At 38.4% G+C, this 19,258-nt stretch overlaps 1 protein-coding gene and 1 long non-coding RNA gene across 5 annotated transcripts; both read right to left on the reverse strand.

The window, feature by feature from the left end:
* Positions 1-11,180: 11,180 nt before the first annotated feature.
* LOC112166289 lies at positions 11,181-12,221 on the reverse strand. The gene is made up of 2 exons (XR_002923182.2): positions 12,026-12,221; positions 11,181-11,433 (listed from the first exon to the last, which is right to left on the reverse strand). It is a non-coding gene; the product is annotated as an uncharacterized LOC112166289 (long non-coding RNA).
* A 1,555-nt stretch (positions 12,222-13,776) lies between these two features.
* On the reverse strand, positions 13,777-18,404 carry LOC112202958 (putative AC transposase). 4 transcript variants are annotated; one of them, XM_040507298.1, is made up of 7 exons: positions 18,164-18,404; positions 17,979-18,067; positions 17,053-17,095; positions 14,676-16,440; positions 14,418-14,543; positions 14,265-14,324; positions 13,777-13,894 (listed from the first exon to the last, which is right to left on the reverse strand). In XM_040507298.1, exons 4-5 carry the CDS (start codon positions 16,042-16,044, stop codon positions 14,419-14,421), a joined length of 1,494 nt encoding a protein of 497 aa, XP_040363232.1. In that variant the 5' UTR covers positions 16,045-16,440; positions 17,053-17,095; positions 17,979-18,067; positions 18,164-18,404; the 3' UTR covers positions 13,777-13,894; positions 14,265-14,324; position 14,418. The 4 variants fall into 4 exon arrangements, with proteins under 4 accessions (XP_040363232.1, XP_040363233.1, XP_040363234.1 ...); XM_040507299.1 differs by lacking the exon at positions 17,979-18,067; XM_040507300.1 differs by lacking the exon at positions 17,053-17,095.
* Positions 18,405-19,258: the final 854 nt, after the last annotated feature.

Here is a 19,258-nt window from a genome sequence, read left to right on the forward strand (position 1 = left end):
CCCAAACCAAGCACGATGCGATTGTTTGAGACCATACAGAGACTTTCTCAATTTGCATACAAAATCTCCAGGAGAAGCAACTACATACCCAGGTGGAAGGCTCATGTACACTTCCTCGGCTAACTCTCCATGAAGAAATGCATTCTTGACATCAAACTGTCTTAGTGGCCAGTTTAAACTAGTAGCAAACTAGAGCAAAACCCGAATAGTATTCATCTTGGCAACAGGAGCAAACGTTTCATCGTAGTCAATACAATACGTCTGAGTAAACCCTTTTGCTACAAGGCGGGCTTTATACCGATTCATTGATCCATCTGTATCATGTTTCCCAGTAAACACCCAACGACAACCTACAGCCTTCTTGCCTTGTGGTGACGGCACAAGTTGCCAAGTATTGTTCTTCTGCAATGCCTCCATCTCTTCCTCCATTGCCTTCTTCCACTTTGGATCCCCCAATGCATCCTGCACTCTGTTAGGTACTGATACAGCAGATATTTGATTCACAATTGATTCATATGACTTAGATAACCTCCTAGTGGACATATAATTGGCTACTGGGTATTTTGATTTGGCAGTAAAAGTAGGTTCATATTTTTTGGCTGATTGTCCTCGAGTGGTCCTATTTGGTAACACATATTGCTCAACATTAGACTCACTATTGCTAGTACCCGTGGATGGACATACCTCAAATGGGTGATCTTCAGTACCAGGGAGTTGTGGGTCAGGGGTAGAAGTGATGGCAGGAGCTTCTGCTTCTGGAGGTGATGAGATGATGGTCTCAACTGGATCCTTCAAAAAATCTCCTGCTTGTGCGACTTCTTCTCTGCTTCCTGATTCCTCCCCCTCTCCATGATACAGCTCTTCAAAATATGAATTCTCCCCCTGAAGAGGTGTATCTGAGGGGGAAAAATAACTCATGTCCTCAAAGAAAGTAACATCCATAGTGACATAGTATTTTCTGGTTGGTGGATGATGGCACTTGTACCCTTTCTAATAACCTCCGTAGCACACAAACACACACTTAAGCGCTCGGGCATCCAACTTAGACCGCTGGTTTTTAGGAATATGGACAAACGCAACACAACCAAAGACACGAGCTGGAAGATTATGAAATGAAGGTAAGGAGACATGAGATGCAAGAACCTCAAATGGAATTCTCCCCTGAATGACACTAGATGGAAGACGATTGATAAGGTGGGAGGAAGCGTTTATAGCATCACCCCAAAGATACTTAGGCATATGAGCACTAAAGAGAAGGGCACGAGCCATATCCAGTAAATGACGATTTTTCCTTTCAGACACTCCATTTTGTTCTGGTGTTTGTGGACATGTGGTTTGGTGAACAATCCCATGGGTTTCAAAAAACTCTTGGAAAACACGATTAACATATTCCCCCCCCCCCCCCCCCCCACATTATCAGAACGAAGGATTTTAATGGTGCTATGGTATTGTGTTTGAACTAGAGTACGAAAAGTTTGAAAAGCTGGAAAGACTTCATCTTTGGTTTTAAGAAGAGCAACCCATGACAATCTCGTACAATCATCAATAAATAACACAAAATATCTCATACCGGACACAGTGGGTTCTCTAGAAGGTCCCCAAACATCAGAATGAATCAACTCAAAAGGAATAACACTTTTATTAGAAACACTAGAAGAATAAGTAGCACGATGACTCTTGGCCAAGACACAAGTTTCACAATGTAAAGCAGACTCATCCACACCAATAAACAGAGTAGGCATGGTTTTTCTCATAAGACTAAAAGATGGATGCCCTAAACGGCGATGCCACAACCAAATTTCACTTAGCTTATCAGAATTCGAAATCAAAGCGGTGCGGGACTGTGCTCCTGGTTTCTCCCCTGCGTATGTCTGATCCAGATGGAACAACCTGCCCCTCAAATACCCCCGACCGATTAACTCCCTGGTCAGAAGATCCTGAAAAATCACATACATAGGATAAAAGGTTACGGAGCATTTAGACTCAGTATTCAACTGTGGGACAGATATCAAGTGATGAGATAAGTCAGGCACATATAACACATTATGAAGTTTCAAAGTGGGAGTAATACGCACTGACGCTGACCCTAACACAGGAAAAGCTTCACCATTGGCATTGGTGACATAGGACACTGAAGGGGAGGACAATTCAGTAAAATACGATTTATCATAAGTCATATGATCGGAGGCACCAGAATCAATAATCCATGTATCAGAACCAACAAAGTTAGAAACTTTTAAAGCCATACCAATCTTACCACGACCAGCTATAGATGCTGTAGGAGTAGCCCCACCTGCTGTATGATGATCCTGTCCAGCCACCCCATAGAAATCTGGTTCTTGGACCAATTGAACAGCAGCTGCTTTCGCCTTAGGCTGATAACCTTGTTTTTTAGGCTTAAGGTGCGGGTTCAATTTCCAACAAGACATGCCCAACATCATTGCAATAAGAACATTGCGGACGAGGGCGATTGGGAAAGCCGGGTGGAGGTCCTTGCTGATAAAGTGGGACTGATCTTTGTTGTTGGATAAATGGTGCTGGTGATTTTGCTTGAATGGCTAGGCTAGACACTTCAACCTGTGCATGTTTGATACTGTCCTGCTGAGACTCATCCTTGCGGATGTATGTAAAAGCTTTGTTTAGACTAGGAGGGTCTGTCATTCTGAGCAATTCTCCTTTAGCATTGCTATGCTTATCATCAAGCCCTCTTAAGAATACATGAACTCTTTCAAGTTCCTTCTCCTTCTGGTACCACACAAGATCTTCCTGATTCTTGATCTTGCAAGGACGCTTCTGATCAATTTCAGCCCACACATTCTTCAGCTTGGTGAAATACACAGCTATTGATTGCCTATCTTGTTGCATACTTGCAGCTATGCACATTAATTCATGAACCTGTATAAAATCAGACTCATTTGTATATAGATCCTCCAATGTCTTCCATATTGCTTCAGCAGTCTCACACCCTTCCACCAATTGTAGCACATCATCAGTCATGGCTTTGAATAAGATTGCCATCACAGATCCATCATCATCCTCCCACTTAGTATAGGCATCCACATCCTCATCACTAGGAGCTTTGGTTGTTTCAGTCACATGCCTCATCTTGTGTATGCCACGAAGATAGATGGACATAATCTTCTTCCACGTTCGAAAATTGGTACCATTGAGTTTCATACTCCCAAAAGAACCACCGTCTGAACTTCGGACAGAAACTTCAACTTTCTGGACCTCATTGATTTTAGAACTCTGACCTTCTTTTTCATCACCACCCATTGCAATAATATAGAAGGAATATCACACAATCACAGAGTATGCAGCGGAACAGATCATGCAATAATATATATATATATATATATATATATTTTTGGTTTTGCACGGGTTAAAAAAAAAAAACTGAACCTTAGAACAAACTCCACAAAGTTGAGCTCTGGTCCACGGGAAACTGAAGGCCGAGTCTTAAGGCCGAGTCTGGGGTCGAGTCTGAAACGAAGGAGATCAGTGGGTTCTTCAAGGGCGGCGCCGGTAAGAGGAGAACGCCGATCTGATCTGCTTTCGAGTTGGAGAAGGAACACGATCTGGAGCAGAGATGGAGGCGATCAGGAGAAGGAACTGATGCAGGAGCTCGGGTTCTGATGCAGAAGCTCGGGAGCTGATGTGGCGCCGGTGGCTCAAGGAGCTGATGCAGGAGCTCGGCCTGATGATGAAGCCTTGCTCACAGGTCTAATGCAGGAGCTCGATCAGGTCTGATGCAGAAACTCGGGGTCGACGGTGATCTGGGCTGGGCTCGTGATCACCAAGAACGGGTCTGATGCACCATGGAGACCTGATCACCAAGAACGGGTCTGATGAGAGGTGACGTCCAGGAAGTGGCCTTGCTCACAGGTCTGATGCAGAAGCTCGGGGCCGACGGTGATCTGGGCTGGGCTCGTGGAGACCTGATCACAAAGAATGGGTTTGATGCTCGGGTTATGGCAGAAGCTCGTGGGAGAGCAAATCCGGATGGAAACGATCTGGAGATCAAAGCTTTACTTTGGGTGCCCAAAGTAAATTGTTGGGTCTGGTGAGAGATGATCTGCAGGTCCGGATTGATTGATTGAGAAGCTGACGCCGGTGTTGATTGATAGACGATGCCGGACCGGATTAATGAGAGGATCAGCAACGGTCTTGGGATGAAGACGAAGCCAACTGGACAACAAAAAGTGATCGATGATTGGTCTCGGAAGGCAGTGATGAATGATTGCAGGCGAAGATCGGTCTCGGAAGAGACGAAGATCAGTCTGGTCTTGAACAAAGAATTACGGAGAAAAAGTCCTTTCGGATCTCTGCTCTGATACCAAGTCAAGTATAACACCATCGGCCGCGGTGACAAGCTTAAAGAAGATGAAGCCGATGAACCAACTGTGCAAGCTATAATTTCTTCTTTCACTACTACTCCCTCCATGGTTTCACCTTAAAGATGTGAACTTTTCATTCCAGAGAGAGTTTCAAGACTTGGGTATATTCTTAATTTGATGATAGGTGGACTCGATTTATGGTGTGTGTGTGAGAGAGAGAGAGAGATCCATGCTCTACAGCTTCTTTTTCTTTAGACATTCTTCAAAATCAATAGAGAGAAGAAATTAAACTATGGAAAAGAAGGGAAAGGCAATTGTCGGTGGAATTTCAATCATCCTTGTGGTTGGAGCAATAGTTGGTTGTATAGCTGTTGTTTCACATAATCGCAGCAAAGGCAAGGATAGGCTTTCGACGAGTTCCAAGGTCATCACTGCAATGTGTGAAGCAATTGATTACCAGAGAGAGAGAGCGGACCCAAAAAAGAAAAAAAGAAAACTCTGACTTTTTGAGGGTATTTTAGAAAGTCTAAAAGATGAGAGATGAAATATTATTAAATAAATAAAAGAGTGTGTAGTTTGTAAATTTAGGTGTGCAAATTTCACCCTCCTTAATTTTTTTGCCCCACTCTCTTGTCAGCGGGTTAATCAAAGCAAAATATCTACCGGGAACAAATTGGATGCTCTAGCAAAAAAAAAAAAAATTGGATGAATGAATGACTTCGCAATAGTGTGTCACTAATTTGGAGTAAGTTTATTGTGGGGAAAAGAAGTGTCCGTTTGACCTGGAAATGATATAAGGTTTGACAAATGGGATCCGAGGACTTCTACTTCTAAAATTCTCTCCAATTTCTTTGCCTTCTAAGTTCTAACAATAGGGTGGCTACACTAATTAGTAAGTACAGCACACAGAGAGTGGAATATGGACACTATCTCAAATCAATTTTTTTAAGGGATGCAAGATTGATTCTCTCTATCTATAAGGATTCAAATCGATGAGTGCCTTTAGATTGCCAAAATTATCAGGTTAATGTCCATGTACCCTTCAGTCCTTCACTCATCTCAGATGCCTTCTTTTCATGTCCTGATTTTCGGCCAAGCATTTTCAGTCTTGATTTTTGGAGAGGAAGAGATATACACTGCTGCGTCTTCAGCTATACTGAAAGCTTAATTTCACTGAAAATTTATGGCAAGTTAAATTAATGCGACTTGGATTCAAACACTCACTTTCCTAATTAATGCCAGTGTTGTTTAATTTTAATTAATTTGTTCCATTATAGAGTATCCCAAGTATTGCTTTCTCCTCTGTGAAGCTAATTGCATCCTAAAGGTAGGGTGTGCAAAACACGGTACAAACCAGTCAAAACCAACCGTTAAATATGGTTTGGTTAAGGTTTTTTAATTTTAAAAATTGAAAACTGGTTCAATACCGAACCAAACCATTTATAAATAGGTTGGTTTGGTTTCTCTTTTGCTTAAACAGCGGAACCCGAACCGACCGGTATGTTTGAAATATAATAAGAAAAAGTTTTAAATATATATATATATGTTTATATATGTTTATATATATTCATTTGTCTAGTTGTTCTAAGTAAGTTCTAAATATCCAATTATAACTTTATTCTCAAATGATATACTTCCACATCTAATCCAATGCCCAAAGGCCTAAAAGTCTAATATATAATGATTATAATCGCTACGATTAACTTGATCCTCTCGCATTACATATCTCAATTTCTCATTCTCTAACCTTTAATACTACCATATTAAGCTAGTATTTATAGCTAAACCATCAAATAATTCAATCACTTTGAATCTATTCCAGATTTTGGTTTTTAAATATTGGTTTTGGATTTGATTATTGTATTTAAAATTTAGATTATGCTTTTTAAATATAATTTTTATTATTTAGATTGAATTTTATAAGAAATTTTTTTTCATAAAATAATATAGGTTAAAACCGTCTAACCGACCAAACCAAACCATCTTTAATTGGATTGGATTGGAGTGGGTTAAGATTATTTTTTTTAATGACCGGTTGTCCAAAATGCATAAACCGCTCACTTTAGTATAGAGACGGTTTAGAGTCAAAACCGATCCAACCCAATCCGTATGTAGTCCTACCTAAAGGCAATGCAGTTGGCTAAATGCCAACAGGAAACTCATGTCCCAGAAACGCAGAGTTTTGAAGGAATATTTATTTTTTAATTTATATATATATATATAGAGCAAGGATCTGAAGCGGACGTCCGCACTTTTGCTAAAGTGTGGACGTCAACGCATCAGGAGGTTCCAGGCGGCAGAGGCGGCACAGGGCTGGTTGGAGGGAGGCCGAAGGTGTCCCAGACCTCTTCTGGGTAGCGATCGAGGTCGGAGGAGGTCGGGGTTGCCGGTTTCTGGGCAGCCACCTCACCTGCAGTTGCAGGTTATGTGCATCCATGCAGAACGCTCGCCGGCGACTCCACCAGACCGTAGACAGGCTCCGCAAACCCGCGGCGTCCCTCTAGCAAGCCGCGCCGCTCCGCGCCGCAGACGCTTGATTGTGGCCGGAAGAGCGACGTCCGCACTTTTTCTGGGTTGCGGACGTTGATGTGCTCATATTTTTCTATATTTCTTTACCTCTTAATCTTAGTATTTATGCTTAGTCCACCTTATTTCGAGTCATTTATGTTGTTATAGTGTTTTTGTAGGTTTGCCTCATAAAGAGAAGAAAAGAAGCCAAAATGAGCTAAGTTGGATTGAAAGACAATGTGCAATCTGAGACTGGGAATCTGCCTGTGCAGAACACCCAACTTCACCTAATTACTGGGAGTTATTTAGATCGAATCAGACAATGAACTTTATATCATTGGAAAGATACGGATGTCTACTTTTTGTAGAATTTTACGGATCTCGATTTCGATAATTTTGGAGAAAGTTATGATTATTTGAGTGAAGATAGGTCGGACAGGAAATCTGCTCGGGAATTTACAACCATTCGTGGAGAACTCAAGTTTCGCGGCACAAGATCGTCAATCCTAATGTTTCAAGGAAGTTAATTCAGATGAGGATTCAAGAATACATATATTTCTAATTCTACAAGTGATATTTCAAGGTTTTCCCATTCCAAATGAAGAAAGGAATCCAAATCCAAGTCTTACAAGGAAACTTGAAGCCAAAGATGAGCAGAAATCTTCCCTATATAAGGGAGCACGAATTTACATGATAAGGGGAGTCTCGGGAGCACAATGTAGATGCCTAAGGAGCAGAGACGACTCATCCATCTTCCCTTTCTTTTCCCCTTCCATTCTTTTTATGTTTTTCCTATGTTTTATTTAGTTATCTTTTGCTAAACCTTTTTTTAGGGTTAGAATGATGCCCTATCATGATTGTTTATGTACTTTGATGTTTTATTGATGGATTTATAGTTTCTTTATGATGAATGCTTAATCACTATTTAAATTGATGCTTTATGTTTAAGTTTTTTGATTGATCACCTTAGGGCTTTGCATATAGTAATTGGAAAACAAATTTGAAGCAGAGATGCAATATAATTTGATTAGCTTCTTGTGATTAAGTGTGGTAAATTACATTATTACTTGAGAAAGACTAATGGTTTGCTTGATTCCCTTGTTTTCTAAAGCGTAATGAGTTTTGCATGTTAAATTTATACCTGAGAAGGATAAACTACATAGTTAGGATATAAGAACTTTACCCGAGAGGGAGAGCATCATACACTTAAGGAAAACTATGGTCTAGAGTACCTGAGAAGGACTTAGATACGGGAATTATCATCTAGAGAAACAAAAGAATCTGTTAATTGCATTGAAACATGAATAGGATTGTTAGTGGTTGATTATGAAACCCTAAGTTTTATCATTATTTTGTTTCTTTCTTTCTTTCTTTAAATTTCATATTATTTCTTTATTGAAAAATCCAAAACCATATCTTCTTTAGTTTGATTGCTTATATGTTTTTGTGTTTTGATTAATTAGGTTAGGATTTAAATTAATTATCAATCCTCAGTTGGAACGACCTCGTACTTGCACACTATACTAACGACGATTCGTGCGCTTGTGAGTTTTAATTAAAATTTCACAACAGACGTCCTCTTCAGAACATTTTCGTATATATATATATATATATATATATATATATATAATTAAAGGATCTACATTGCAATGTACATACATATATGAGAATTAGTTACACGGTAATGAAGACACAAACTCCAATCTCCCACATCAGACCATCAAAATCAGGAGAATTTGCGCAGTGCCTGAAGGTGAATACTGCTGGGACAACTTCTCTTGTCTTCAAGCTCCTCAGGCAAGACTGTCCTCACAAAATTCTTGAGCTCTAGTATAACGATCTTAAGTAATGCCGAAGATGACTCTAGGAAGGGATGGCTACTTTTGTCTTCAAGCTCCTCAGGCAAGACTGATACTGCTTTAATCTTTGCCTCACAAAATTCCTGAGCTCTAGTCTACCAATATTAAGTGACTTGGCGTATGACTGGAGGAGGTAGAGAGCATTGAGACAATTTTAATGGGTTAATGCTCATACACCCCAAATCCGAGAAAAAACTTCGCATACACCCCAGTGTATTAGTTTTGTTCCCCCTTGCACAACCTTTTCTCATTTTCTTTCCTACCTACCCATCTTTTCACAATCCCTACCATTAGTACCCTTTATTTCTCGTTCCAGCAATTTTCTCTGTGGTCAGAGTCAGAGTCTGCTTATGCTGTTGTCTCTTTCATTTGGTTTGCTGTCTATTCTATTGTTTAATAAAAGTTTTAGAAACGTGGTGGGCCCATCAGAATTGTTATTTGAATATATATGCAGAGCTAACAGTCATTCTCTGATTCAAATGTAAACAGTACAATTTACTATTCATAATTTCGATAGTTGACAGACTTGAACTAGTTGCCATCTGTAAAAATACTAGCAAAGAGTTGCATAAAGAAAGAGAAAAATTGAGAAAACTAAAAGTCATTCTCTGATTCAAATGTAAACAGTACAATTTACTATTCATAATTTCGATAGTTGACAGACTTGAACTAGTTGCCATCTGTAAAAATACTAGCAAAGAGTTGCATAAAGAAAGAGAAAAATTGAGAAAACTAAAAGCCTATAGAGATAGTCTTGATAGGGAATCACCCAACTATTGGGATATCATTTATAGACTTCAGACCAGAATCTATAAAATAGAACAAGAGATTGATAATCTCTTATATGTTCTTGAAGAGGAACAAAAACCTCTTGATTATTTGAGCATTGGTTAGATCCGCACTCCACTGGTATCAGAGCTTGTAAAATAGCTCAAGGAAAACCCCTCCTTAATGGGGACAATGTCAGAATTGTTATTAGAGAAAATAAATTCTCTACTGAAATCTTCTGATGAGAAATATCAGAAGATGTTACTAGAAGTATCTAGATGTCAAACTCATCTAGAAAAATTACCTGCTATAATCCACCAATTAGAAAGATTGGAAAACAAACTGGATTATATCAAAGATCTTCCAAAAACGGAAGAAGAAAAACTAACGAGTGTTAGTAGAAAAATCAAAGAACAGCAAAAAACGCTGGATTCTATACTGAAGGACAAGAAAGTGCCTACAGTAAAAAAGAAGACTAATGGATTCAAACCATTAGAAAAAACAGACACAAATCGTGTTCCTAACATGATTTTTCTGGAACCATCTACTAGCCAGACTAGTATCCAGTATGAAAACCCAGAAAAAAGAGAAATGAAGATGCTAAGCATCTTTGGAAAAAAGAAAGGAGTTCAACTCCTAAATTCTGAAGAATTTGAATACAATGAAATCGAGCATGAGGTAAAAAACGCCTCAATTCAGAGTTGCTTCCATATTACCATATCAATGATAGAAGAAGATTCCTTTTTGAAAATTGATAAAATACTTTTGTGAAGTCATGGAAGAGATTGGCAGAAGAGTAACAATAAGTTGCCTTTGATAATCTCAGCAATACATAAACGTCAGAAGCAATTGGTAGCATAATCATCATCTCAATTGGGAAAACCCAATATTAAAGAAAAGACATGACAAGAGACATCAGTTGTCAAGATTTTTCTTAAACTCTAATAAAACTAGAATAAAGTATTCTAGATCTTATGCTAATTTCAATATTTTGACATCCCAGTGCAAGCCGATTGGACTAAATCACAGACACAAGTAAGACACTCTCGAACAAATTCTCGACAGAATATCCAAAACCCAAGACAATGGGAAAACCATTCCAAACCTTATATCTCTGATATTAACCTCTGTCTAAGCCCTGATTGATAATCTTTTCCAAATATATTTGAATGTCAGATACAACCGTCAGGTTCAAGTCCCCGATCAAGCACAACGGCATGTGAAAGCAATAGTATTTTAGCAAGAGAATGAAGAGATCAAAGTAATAGATAAAAGGATAAGGTAGGATCAGGAGGGAGATACCCTTAAAAAGTGTATAGAGACCTCTTCTCTGTGTACCAGAGCAACACATTCCCACTAGGAAGAAATACCTCTGCACTATAAGATGAAAAATGATAATATTGGCAGTGTGGTGCTCCTGCTGTTCTCTTTTCTACCTTGATTGCTAGTTGAACAACAGCACTGCTACCAAGCAGATTGAACAACCCTCTATTGATTCAGTTACAGATTGGTTTGCAACATTAACCATACTTGATTTAATGAGAATTTTCTTTTCTTGTACTCCTCATTTTATTTGCTTTTCCAGTTCACCTCTCTTTTTTCTTTCTTTTGTGACATGAATAGTGATGTTTTTTTGATCTGGTGAGACTTGAAGGAACTTCCATTCACACAAAACATTTTGCAAAGAAATAGGTGCAAGACCTCCATATGGGACTAATGCTTAAACATTCAGTAGTATATAAATAGTGATACTTTTGAGTCTCAAAATAACACCATTAAAGACATACGGTTACATACAAATGCGAATAATTACAACTACTCGCATATTACAGGGCACCCTTAAATTAAAGTTTATATAAGCAGCAAAATAAAATTCACTTGAATGCTTAAGGCCACTGTCTGTTTCTCTTCACTCAGTTTCCACCCCTTCACTCAATTTCAAATAAAAGGCTGGCCCGGACCTGCAATAAAACCAGAAACATTGGTAAGAAAGGGGAAGGGAGGGAGAGAGAGAGAGCAACAGTTTAAAAATCAACAGAATTGATACAGTTGCTAAGGATTGAGAGCAAGAGTTACATCGCATAAGGTGTCTCTCATTCATCATTGTACTGTTTCCAAGACTCAAGGTGTCTCATTTATCAACTGACATGATTAACTTTTCAACATAGTAAATGGATTCTTATATGAGCCTTAGCAACCTACTCGGATTGAAGATCGATTGGTCCTAGGGTTGTCCTTCCTTTAATCATTCCTATTTTCTCTTAAAACTTTTTTGTTCAGTATTAATTTTGATGGAAGCTAAGTAAAACAGTAACCCAATTTCAATGTCATCAACAGCCAAAATATATGAATACAGGACAACAACAACAACAACAACAGGCCACCTCTGAAGAGAGAAAACTAAAGATTGCTTGTGATTACACAAAAATAGATCAATTCAGCAGTAAGAAACGATAAAATTGAAAGAAAAAAAAACTAATAATAATTATCAGAAATTCTAAAGGAAAGAGATTTAGATCTAGAATGAATGAATGATAAAGAAGAAATTCTTACTTGGTGATCTCCCTTTCCGTTTTGACGATGCGTACGATCAACGGGGCCGTCCCACAAAAGAAGTAGGCAAAAGATGCACAAGCTGCGGCTTTCACAGCGAGTTGCACCTTTGCCTGAAAGGAGGGATCCGCCACCGCACGGGCCTCTGAGAGAGAGAAAATTTTTGACCACATTGTCATTCTTGACCACATCTATTGGGATTTTAGGGTTCCACAACATGTATATATAGGTGCCCCCACGTACCACTTAGATGTACTTGGGCCTTTCCTTATTATGCCCAAATCTACAACTCTTCCCTTAAAGGGCCCAACACAAGTCCACAAAAATCCCAATTTTGAGATTTGTATTACTAGTCCAACGCTGTAGAAAGGCTATCAAGGTATATCTTTGTTTATTTCCCATTTTCAGTTTGTTTTTTTTTTTTTTTGGTTACAAAAGGAGGTCTTAAAAAGACCCAAAAACAGCAAGACAAAAAGAAAAGCTAAGTTACAGGTCTAACCAGAGATGCCGGGATCGCTCTGTTTGTCTGCGACCCGCGAACCCGATTGCTCGATCCGAAACGTGGTACGATCGCGAACCAGATCGGTGACTCCAGCGATCCCATATTTACTCAGCGGTCCCATCTTCTGCATTAGCTCTGATGCGCTTGTTTCTAGACTTCGTGTCTTCGTCCATTGCTAGACTTCTGCAACAAATTGGTTGGGTTGTTCATCTTCTTCTCCTTTTTTCTGAAGAAGATAATGACTATTCTGATAAGAAAAAAATGATAATATCTAAAAGATTTTTAACTAATTCCTTATAACTTCTAATATTTAATTTTACTTGTTTACCCTTTTAAATTTATGTAGTTTTCATAGTATATGTATAAGGGATATTTATGTAAAAAAGTTATGTTTCCAAATAAGCAATTAGAAATATGCATAGGAATCCTGATTTTTATTTATAGTGTGGTATCTATTCATTTTTTTTTATAATTATATTTATCATATGTAATTTATTTTTAATTAAAAATTTTAGTTAATATATATTAGCGTACATCGTTTCATAGAGACTGGCGTACCGCGTACCCGTTCCGCAACGACCCGCGATCCAGGTAACACTGGGTCTAACACAAGACCTGGATCTGGAGACTTCACTGAGATCATCAAGAAATGCATAAGCAACATGGGGAGGAGGGGAGTCAAATACGACAACACCATGGTCATGATCAAGGCCCGATTTTGCAAGAGCATCCGCAGTGCCGTTGCATTCTCTGAAAATATGCATAAGGTTCACAGAATTAAACAGAGAAAGCATGTGCCTGCAGCTTTTAATGATAGCACCTAGGGCTGGGCTCGGGTCGGGCCGGGCCCGAAAATCAGTAAGACCGAGACCGAGACCGAGAATATCTGTTCGTGCCGGTTCGGGCTTTTTTAGAAATGAAAACCGACAGAAACTGACCCGGTTCGGGCCGGTTCGGGCTTTCGGGTTTTTCGGGCTTTTTCGGGCCCAATTTCCAATTGAAGGATGTTTGCCAATTTTCCCTGTTTTCCAAATACAATTCTGCACCTTGTCATTTGCCACTCATTTTGGTACCTGGAAGACTAGAATGCATATCCAATTATCTCATTAACATAATAGTAATCATGCATTATTACAAATTTATATAGTTTACAACACAAACTCACAAATACATTGTCCATTGTCCATTGTCCAACAGAAAACAATCCAAATTATTCAATCATTTGAAATTCAAAGTTTGAATGGTACTACAAGTCTACAACTGCAACAGAAACATGAACACAATCCTCCCATTTTGCACAAATTGCTGCTCGGCCGACTCCCATGCTCAACAGGTCTAGAACTCCATGACAACTCCAACTTGCAGCTCTGCATTCACATTTCAAAGCTGATCAATTTACAAATTCAAAGTTAACAAAAAGTCCCAAACATGGCCAAGAAGTGAACCCAAAGAAGAACAATCCAAATATCCAATCATAACCCCATAAAGAAGAACAATCCATGAATCCAATATCATCACTAACCAACATAAATGCAGAACATTAGGCAGATTATACATTAAGCTCTTTACTACTTTCTCAGCACAAACATAAAGCTCAAAGCCTCAAACACCAAAATAAACTATAAATTTAAGCTCTTTACTACTTTCTCTAACTTGAGCTTCCATTAAACTAATTTCAGACAAGAACAAAAAAGCAATTTAAACAACCCAAAATGCCAGAGCCATAAAGCCACTTACTTGCAGTGAAGAAGCTGAATCCGGTGGCAGATTGCATAAACGCACAGTTTTAAACAAAACCTGGGGCAGATTGCATAACATTAACTAACTTAAGGCAGTAGGCTCAACCAACATGTAGAAATGCACAGTTTTAAAGAATAACTGGGGCAGTACCTTATTTTGCTGCTTTACTTTTGCCTGCATTACCAACCCTTGAATTCTTTGAAGCTTTAGATGATTTAGACGTAGATGGCATTTCAGGCTGATCAATTGTACTAGCACCTTCCTCCCTTGCATGTTCTGCAAAACAACAAAAGTACAAAGTTTAAACAAAAACTGTCCCAATTTTGGTAGACAACTAGACATTACTACATTGCATTATAAACTTGAAATAAATTAACAACGCTGCCATTCCAAAAATAAAAATCATACCATCCTCCACACTTTCATAAAATTCAATGTCCTTGATACTAGGAACATATTGAATGTTGTGGATGCTTTCGGATCTGATCCAATTTTGGTAGCATATCAATGCTTCCACCGTTTTGGGAGTTAGAGAACTCCTAAGGGGATCAATGACCCTTCTGCCTGTGCTAAAGCAAGACTCACTTGCCACTGTGCTCACTTGTATTGCCAAAACATCCTTGGCAAGGGCAGCAAGATTAGGATACTTGGCACCATTCAACTTCCACCACTCCAATATATCCCACTTATGAGGAATTGCAGGCTTCTCAATCGGGTCCAATAAGTATCTATCCACTTCATGTGCAATAACAGCTTCGTCGGAGTTTTCCAATTCTTTCTCCCAATCTTGTTCCATGTCCGCTATTTTTCCAGTAGGCTCAACTGTCCTTTTGGAGCTGGATTTGCTGCCTTGGCTAATTGAGCTCTCTCCACTCCTAGCTTTTCCATTTCCAGCCTTTGAAGACATCAATGAGGAGCTGTACAGATCACAAAGGGCCACTAGAAGCTCTTTAACCTCAGCAGACTTCTTCTTAATGTCATCGGACTTCATTTTCAGCCACTTATTGCATATACTTTCAAAGTTTCTGATCTTGAACCTTGGGTTTAACACCAAGGCAATGAATAAAAGCTGATTGCAGTCTTCCAAGCTTCCAAAATACTTATCAAACTTCCCTCTCATCTTCACAGCCATATCGAACAAGATCATTTCAGTCTCTGAACCAGTGAAATCATACGGTTTATTAAACAATTCATCGATCTCCGATTTGATGGCCACTATATCATGAAAAGCTTTCCATGATGTTGGGTGATTTGAGGCACTAATCCTCATTGTCACATCATAGAAGACCTTTAAAAACCTCACAAAAACTGCAGCCTTTTCCCAGTCCTCTTTAACCGGTGGCCCCACCCTTTTTGTCTTATGTTTCTTCCTTGAATCAGACCCTCCAACAACTTGCAGCTCATCCACTTCACCGTCGATGTCTTCTTCCTCATCCAAGTACCGCGTGTACTTGGTGTCCTCCTCATCAGCCATTCTATCAAAGGCTTTTCGCAGCTGTAAAGCAGTCTCTAGCATTAGAAAGGTAGAGTTCCACCTTGTTGGCACATCAAGGATGCATACTTTCTTGGACTCAACCTTCTCATTCTCTGCACACTTTTTAAAAGCTTCAAGTCTTTGTCCACTGCTCCGAACATAGCGTATCGCATTCCTAATTGAAGCAATTGATTTCTCCATCATTTTTAGGCCTGATCTGACAATGATGTTCAGAATATGTGCAAGGCACATAACATGCAGGTACTTGCCTCCAAGAACAGGCTGTTTCTCCCAGCCTAACATCTTCTTCCTAACGTACTCAATTGCAACCTTATTTGCACTTGCATTGTCAACTGAAATTGTCAACACTCTCTCAACTTCCCAATCAAGCAAACATGCCTGTCACATCCAAATTTTTTTTTTTTTTTTTTTTAGATGCGACTTATATTCCAATCATGGAAATAAATTTCCAAAATTGAAATACGAATAATTGGAAAAGAACGATAATAGACAAGTTTCCGAAATTGAAACACAACCTTTATTACAAGAGGGGTTTACACCAACATTTACAACAAAAGGTCAACTATATTCCAAGTTCTTGTTTAGGAATCCAAGCATGATTAACAATAACACACATGTATATTACATTATTAAAAACACCCTTGCAATAAAATAACTTCAAACTTATTTATTCGTCACCTGCAAAATGATAAAAAGGGGTGAGCAACCATTGCCCAGTAGGAGAAATAAACCTCTTTGAAAATCATAGTTAGAATAGCAATAATGAATGGATGCAACTATTATCTATTCCCGATAATCCACATTGTAAAATAAACTGAACCTACATGTCCCATACCATGTATTTTACCACGAAGGTGACTCAGAGTATTCAACAATGTGAACTAACTCCCACCCAAAATCAATCCCCCTAACCCTCTTTTGCTAGTCATCTTGTCTATTCCCCTTTCACCAATCCCGAATTACCCTTTCAATATCCTATACTAAGTGCACATTCACAAGTGGGCATACCTGGGATCTGGTACCTGCTGAGGTTATAGACTCAACTACGCAAAAGATAAACCAACATACTCATTCCAATAGCATATTTACATTACCATCACCACCCTTATACTTCATGTCTTATTGATGCACAAATACTTTGAATATGTAAATGTATTCATTATTCAGCCATACCAACAAACAGAAACACAGAGGACATAAATGCATATAATCCTGAACACAACCATCCAATACAATCATGTAAACAACCATTCAATGCAAACATAGAGGCTCCCCAAGTTTTTTACCTACCTCGATTGATTTTCACGTTAAGTATCCGGATGAAAACAAGTTCCTATTGCAAGAATAGAATTTATTAGTTCCACACACAAAGAATTAAAGCAAAACTCAGTTAACATACTATGAAAATCTTAGCAGTGAGTTATTTTGACCAAAACAGGTTTTTACTTGACAAACTGAAATACTGCAGTTTTCTGACCCAGTGAACTTAATGTTAAAAACTGTACAAATCTGTTTAAAATCTGCTTTCAAGGTCTTCTAACGATTTGTAGCTGACATCCTAAAGAAACTTTCGGAATTCGAATCATCTGAAAACAATTTTCCTAGAATTAGTTATGAATTTTTAAAGTTCAGCTACAGTCCCACGTTTTTCTGCAGAAACTATTACTGTGTGCTAACCTCTTCAGTTTTAATGTACTTTCTACAACTCCAATTTGTGTAAAACTTTCAATACTGAAAATAGACATTCTAAAGTGTCAAAGAAAAGAAACCACACTTACAACAAGACTTTAAAGGATGAGTGAAGGCTTTCTAAATTCAACTTTAAAACTGATTATGTTTCCTACTTGGTTCTTGACTCTTCTCAAATCAGATTCTATTAATCTATGTCTTCCAAAAAAATTCTAATGACTAAAGGAAACAACAAACCAGATACAAAGTGATTTCAAATTCTAATTTGGATCAATTCAAAGACAAAAGATATAAACTATTTTCCAGAAAACTAGTGAAATCAAATAGAAGATGAGAAAATAATTAGTTCTAGTTGTTCCAGTAACAACAACTCTATTCCTAACTGAACTTCATCTATATTGCAACTTCTTCTATCATCATGAATCCCCAGGTCTTATAATAACCTATGAACATAACTCAATTTCCAAATTGCATTAACCATCAGAACCACAAAGAACTCATCAAATCAAAAATTAAAAGAATCACACCTGACTTTTTACTCCTCCACTTCTAAGATACCAAAACCCTCTTTTTCTCTCTCTCCCTTGTTTATCTATGTATCTAGCAACTCAAGGAACTGTATGGAAAGCATAGATGGTTTAACCTATTTATAGTGTCTGGAAAGGAGGTGAAAACGTAGAAAGCAAGATAGATATTCTAATTGAAATCTTACCCATATAGGTACTAGACTTGCCACCTCCAGATTTCTAGAGTTCCAGCTCCTGATTCTAGGGTTCCAGCTCTAGCTTCATAGCTTTGGGGAATCACCAATCTGAAACTTGATTTCCAAGGCTGTTGACACCTCCTACTTACCTATGGCGGCGGCTATGTCCTTTGTACTTTCCTAAGGCGGTGGCTAGTGTATCAGATGGAGGAGAATATGTGAGGAAGACGATGAAGAGACGGGACAATGCTTTGAGTTTAGGCGTTGTTTGATTTGGTTTTGTCGTGGAGTTTTATTCTATCAGCTGTTAAGCTACTTGGGTTTGAGTTTTGGGCCAAATCTTTTGGGCTAAACTCTAATTACTTAAACCCAAATAAATAAAATTCAACTCTATACTATATATATAGATATATATGTATATATATATAAACAATATTTAAACAAATAGTTTAGCACAATAAAATTAAACTTATTATTTTTTTAGAAAATGTTTAAAAATTTTAGGTCGTCACAATGCCTCCAACAACTTCACTATGCTATTGCCCTGATGATCAGGAATTACCCTAAAATTTAGTATTCTTTTGTGCAATGTCCAACCAGCATCAATAAAATGGGCAGTCACCACCATGTAGTTGATATTTTACACTGATGTCCATGTATCGGTGGTCAAGCAAAGGCAATGATTCCTTAACTCTTTCTTCAGCTCTAATCTGGCTGCTTTATACATGGACAGAAACAGTTTCACAATAACCCTCCTAGAAGGCACATCCCACCTAGGTACAGCCACACTACAAAAGTATCTAAACCCCGGCCTTTCGATGAAACTGAAAGGCAATTCATCCATTACTATCATCTTGCAGGCTGCTTCCCTGCAAGCTTCCTGACTCCATTTCACCATCACCAACTCCTTAGTGCCACCGGTACTTAATACCTGCTGCCCACTTTCTAAATCAACCCTACCCGGATATTTTTTGCACACTTCTAGTATATGTCTCCTAAGTGAACTAGTTCCATTTCCATAAGTATCAGATGCAAGATCAGTTCCACAGTAATTGCACTTAGCTCTCTGTTTAACACAAGTTTGAACTTTCTTACCATCCTTAA

The sequence above is a fragment of the Rosa chinensis genome, chromosome 5, assembly GCF_002994745.2.
Source record: "Rosa chinensis cultivar Old Blush chromosome 5, RchiOBHm-V2, whole genome shotgun sequence".
NCBI lineage: Eukaryota > Viridiplantae > Streptophyta > Magnoliopsida > Rosales > Rosaceae > Rosa > Rosa chinensis.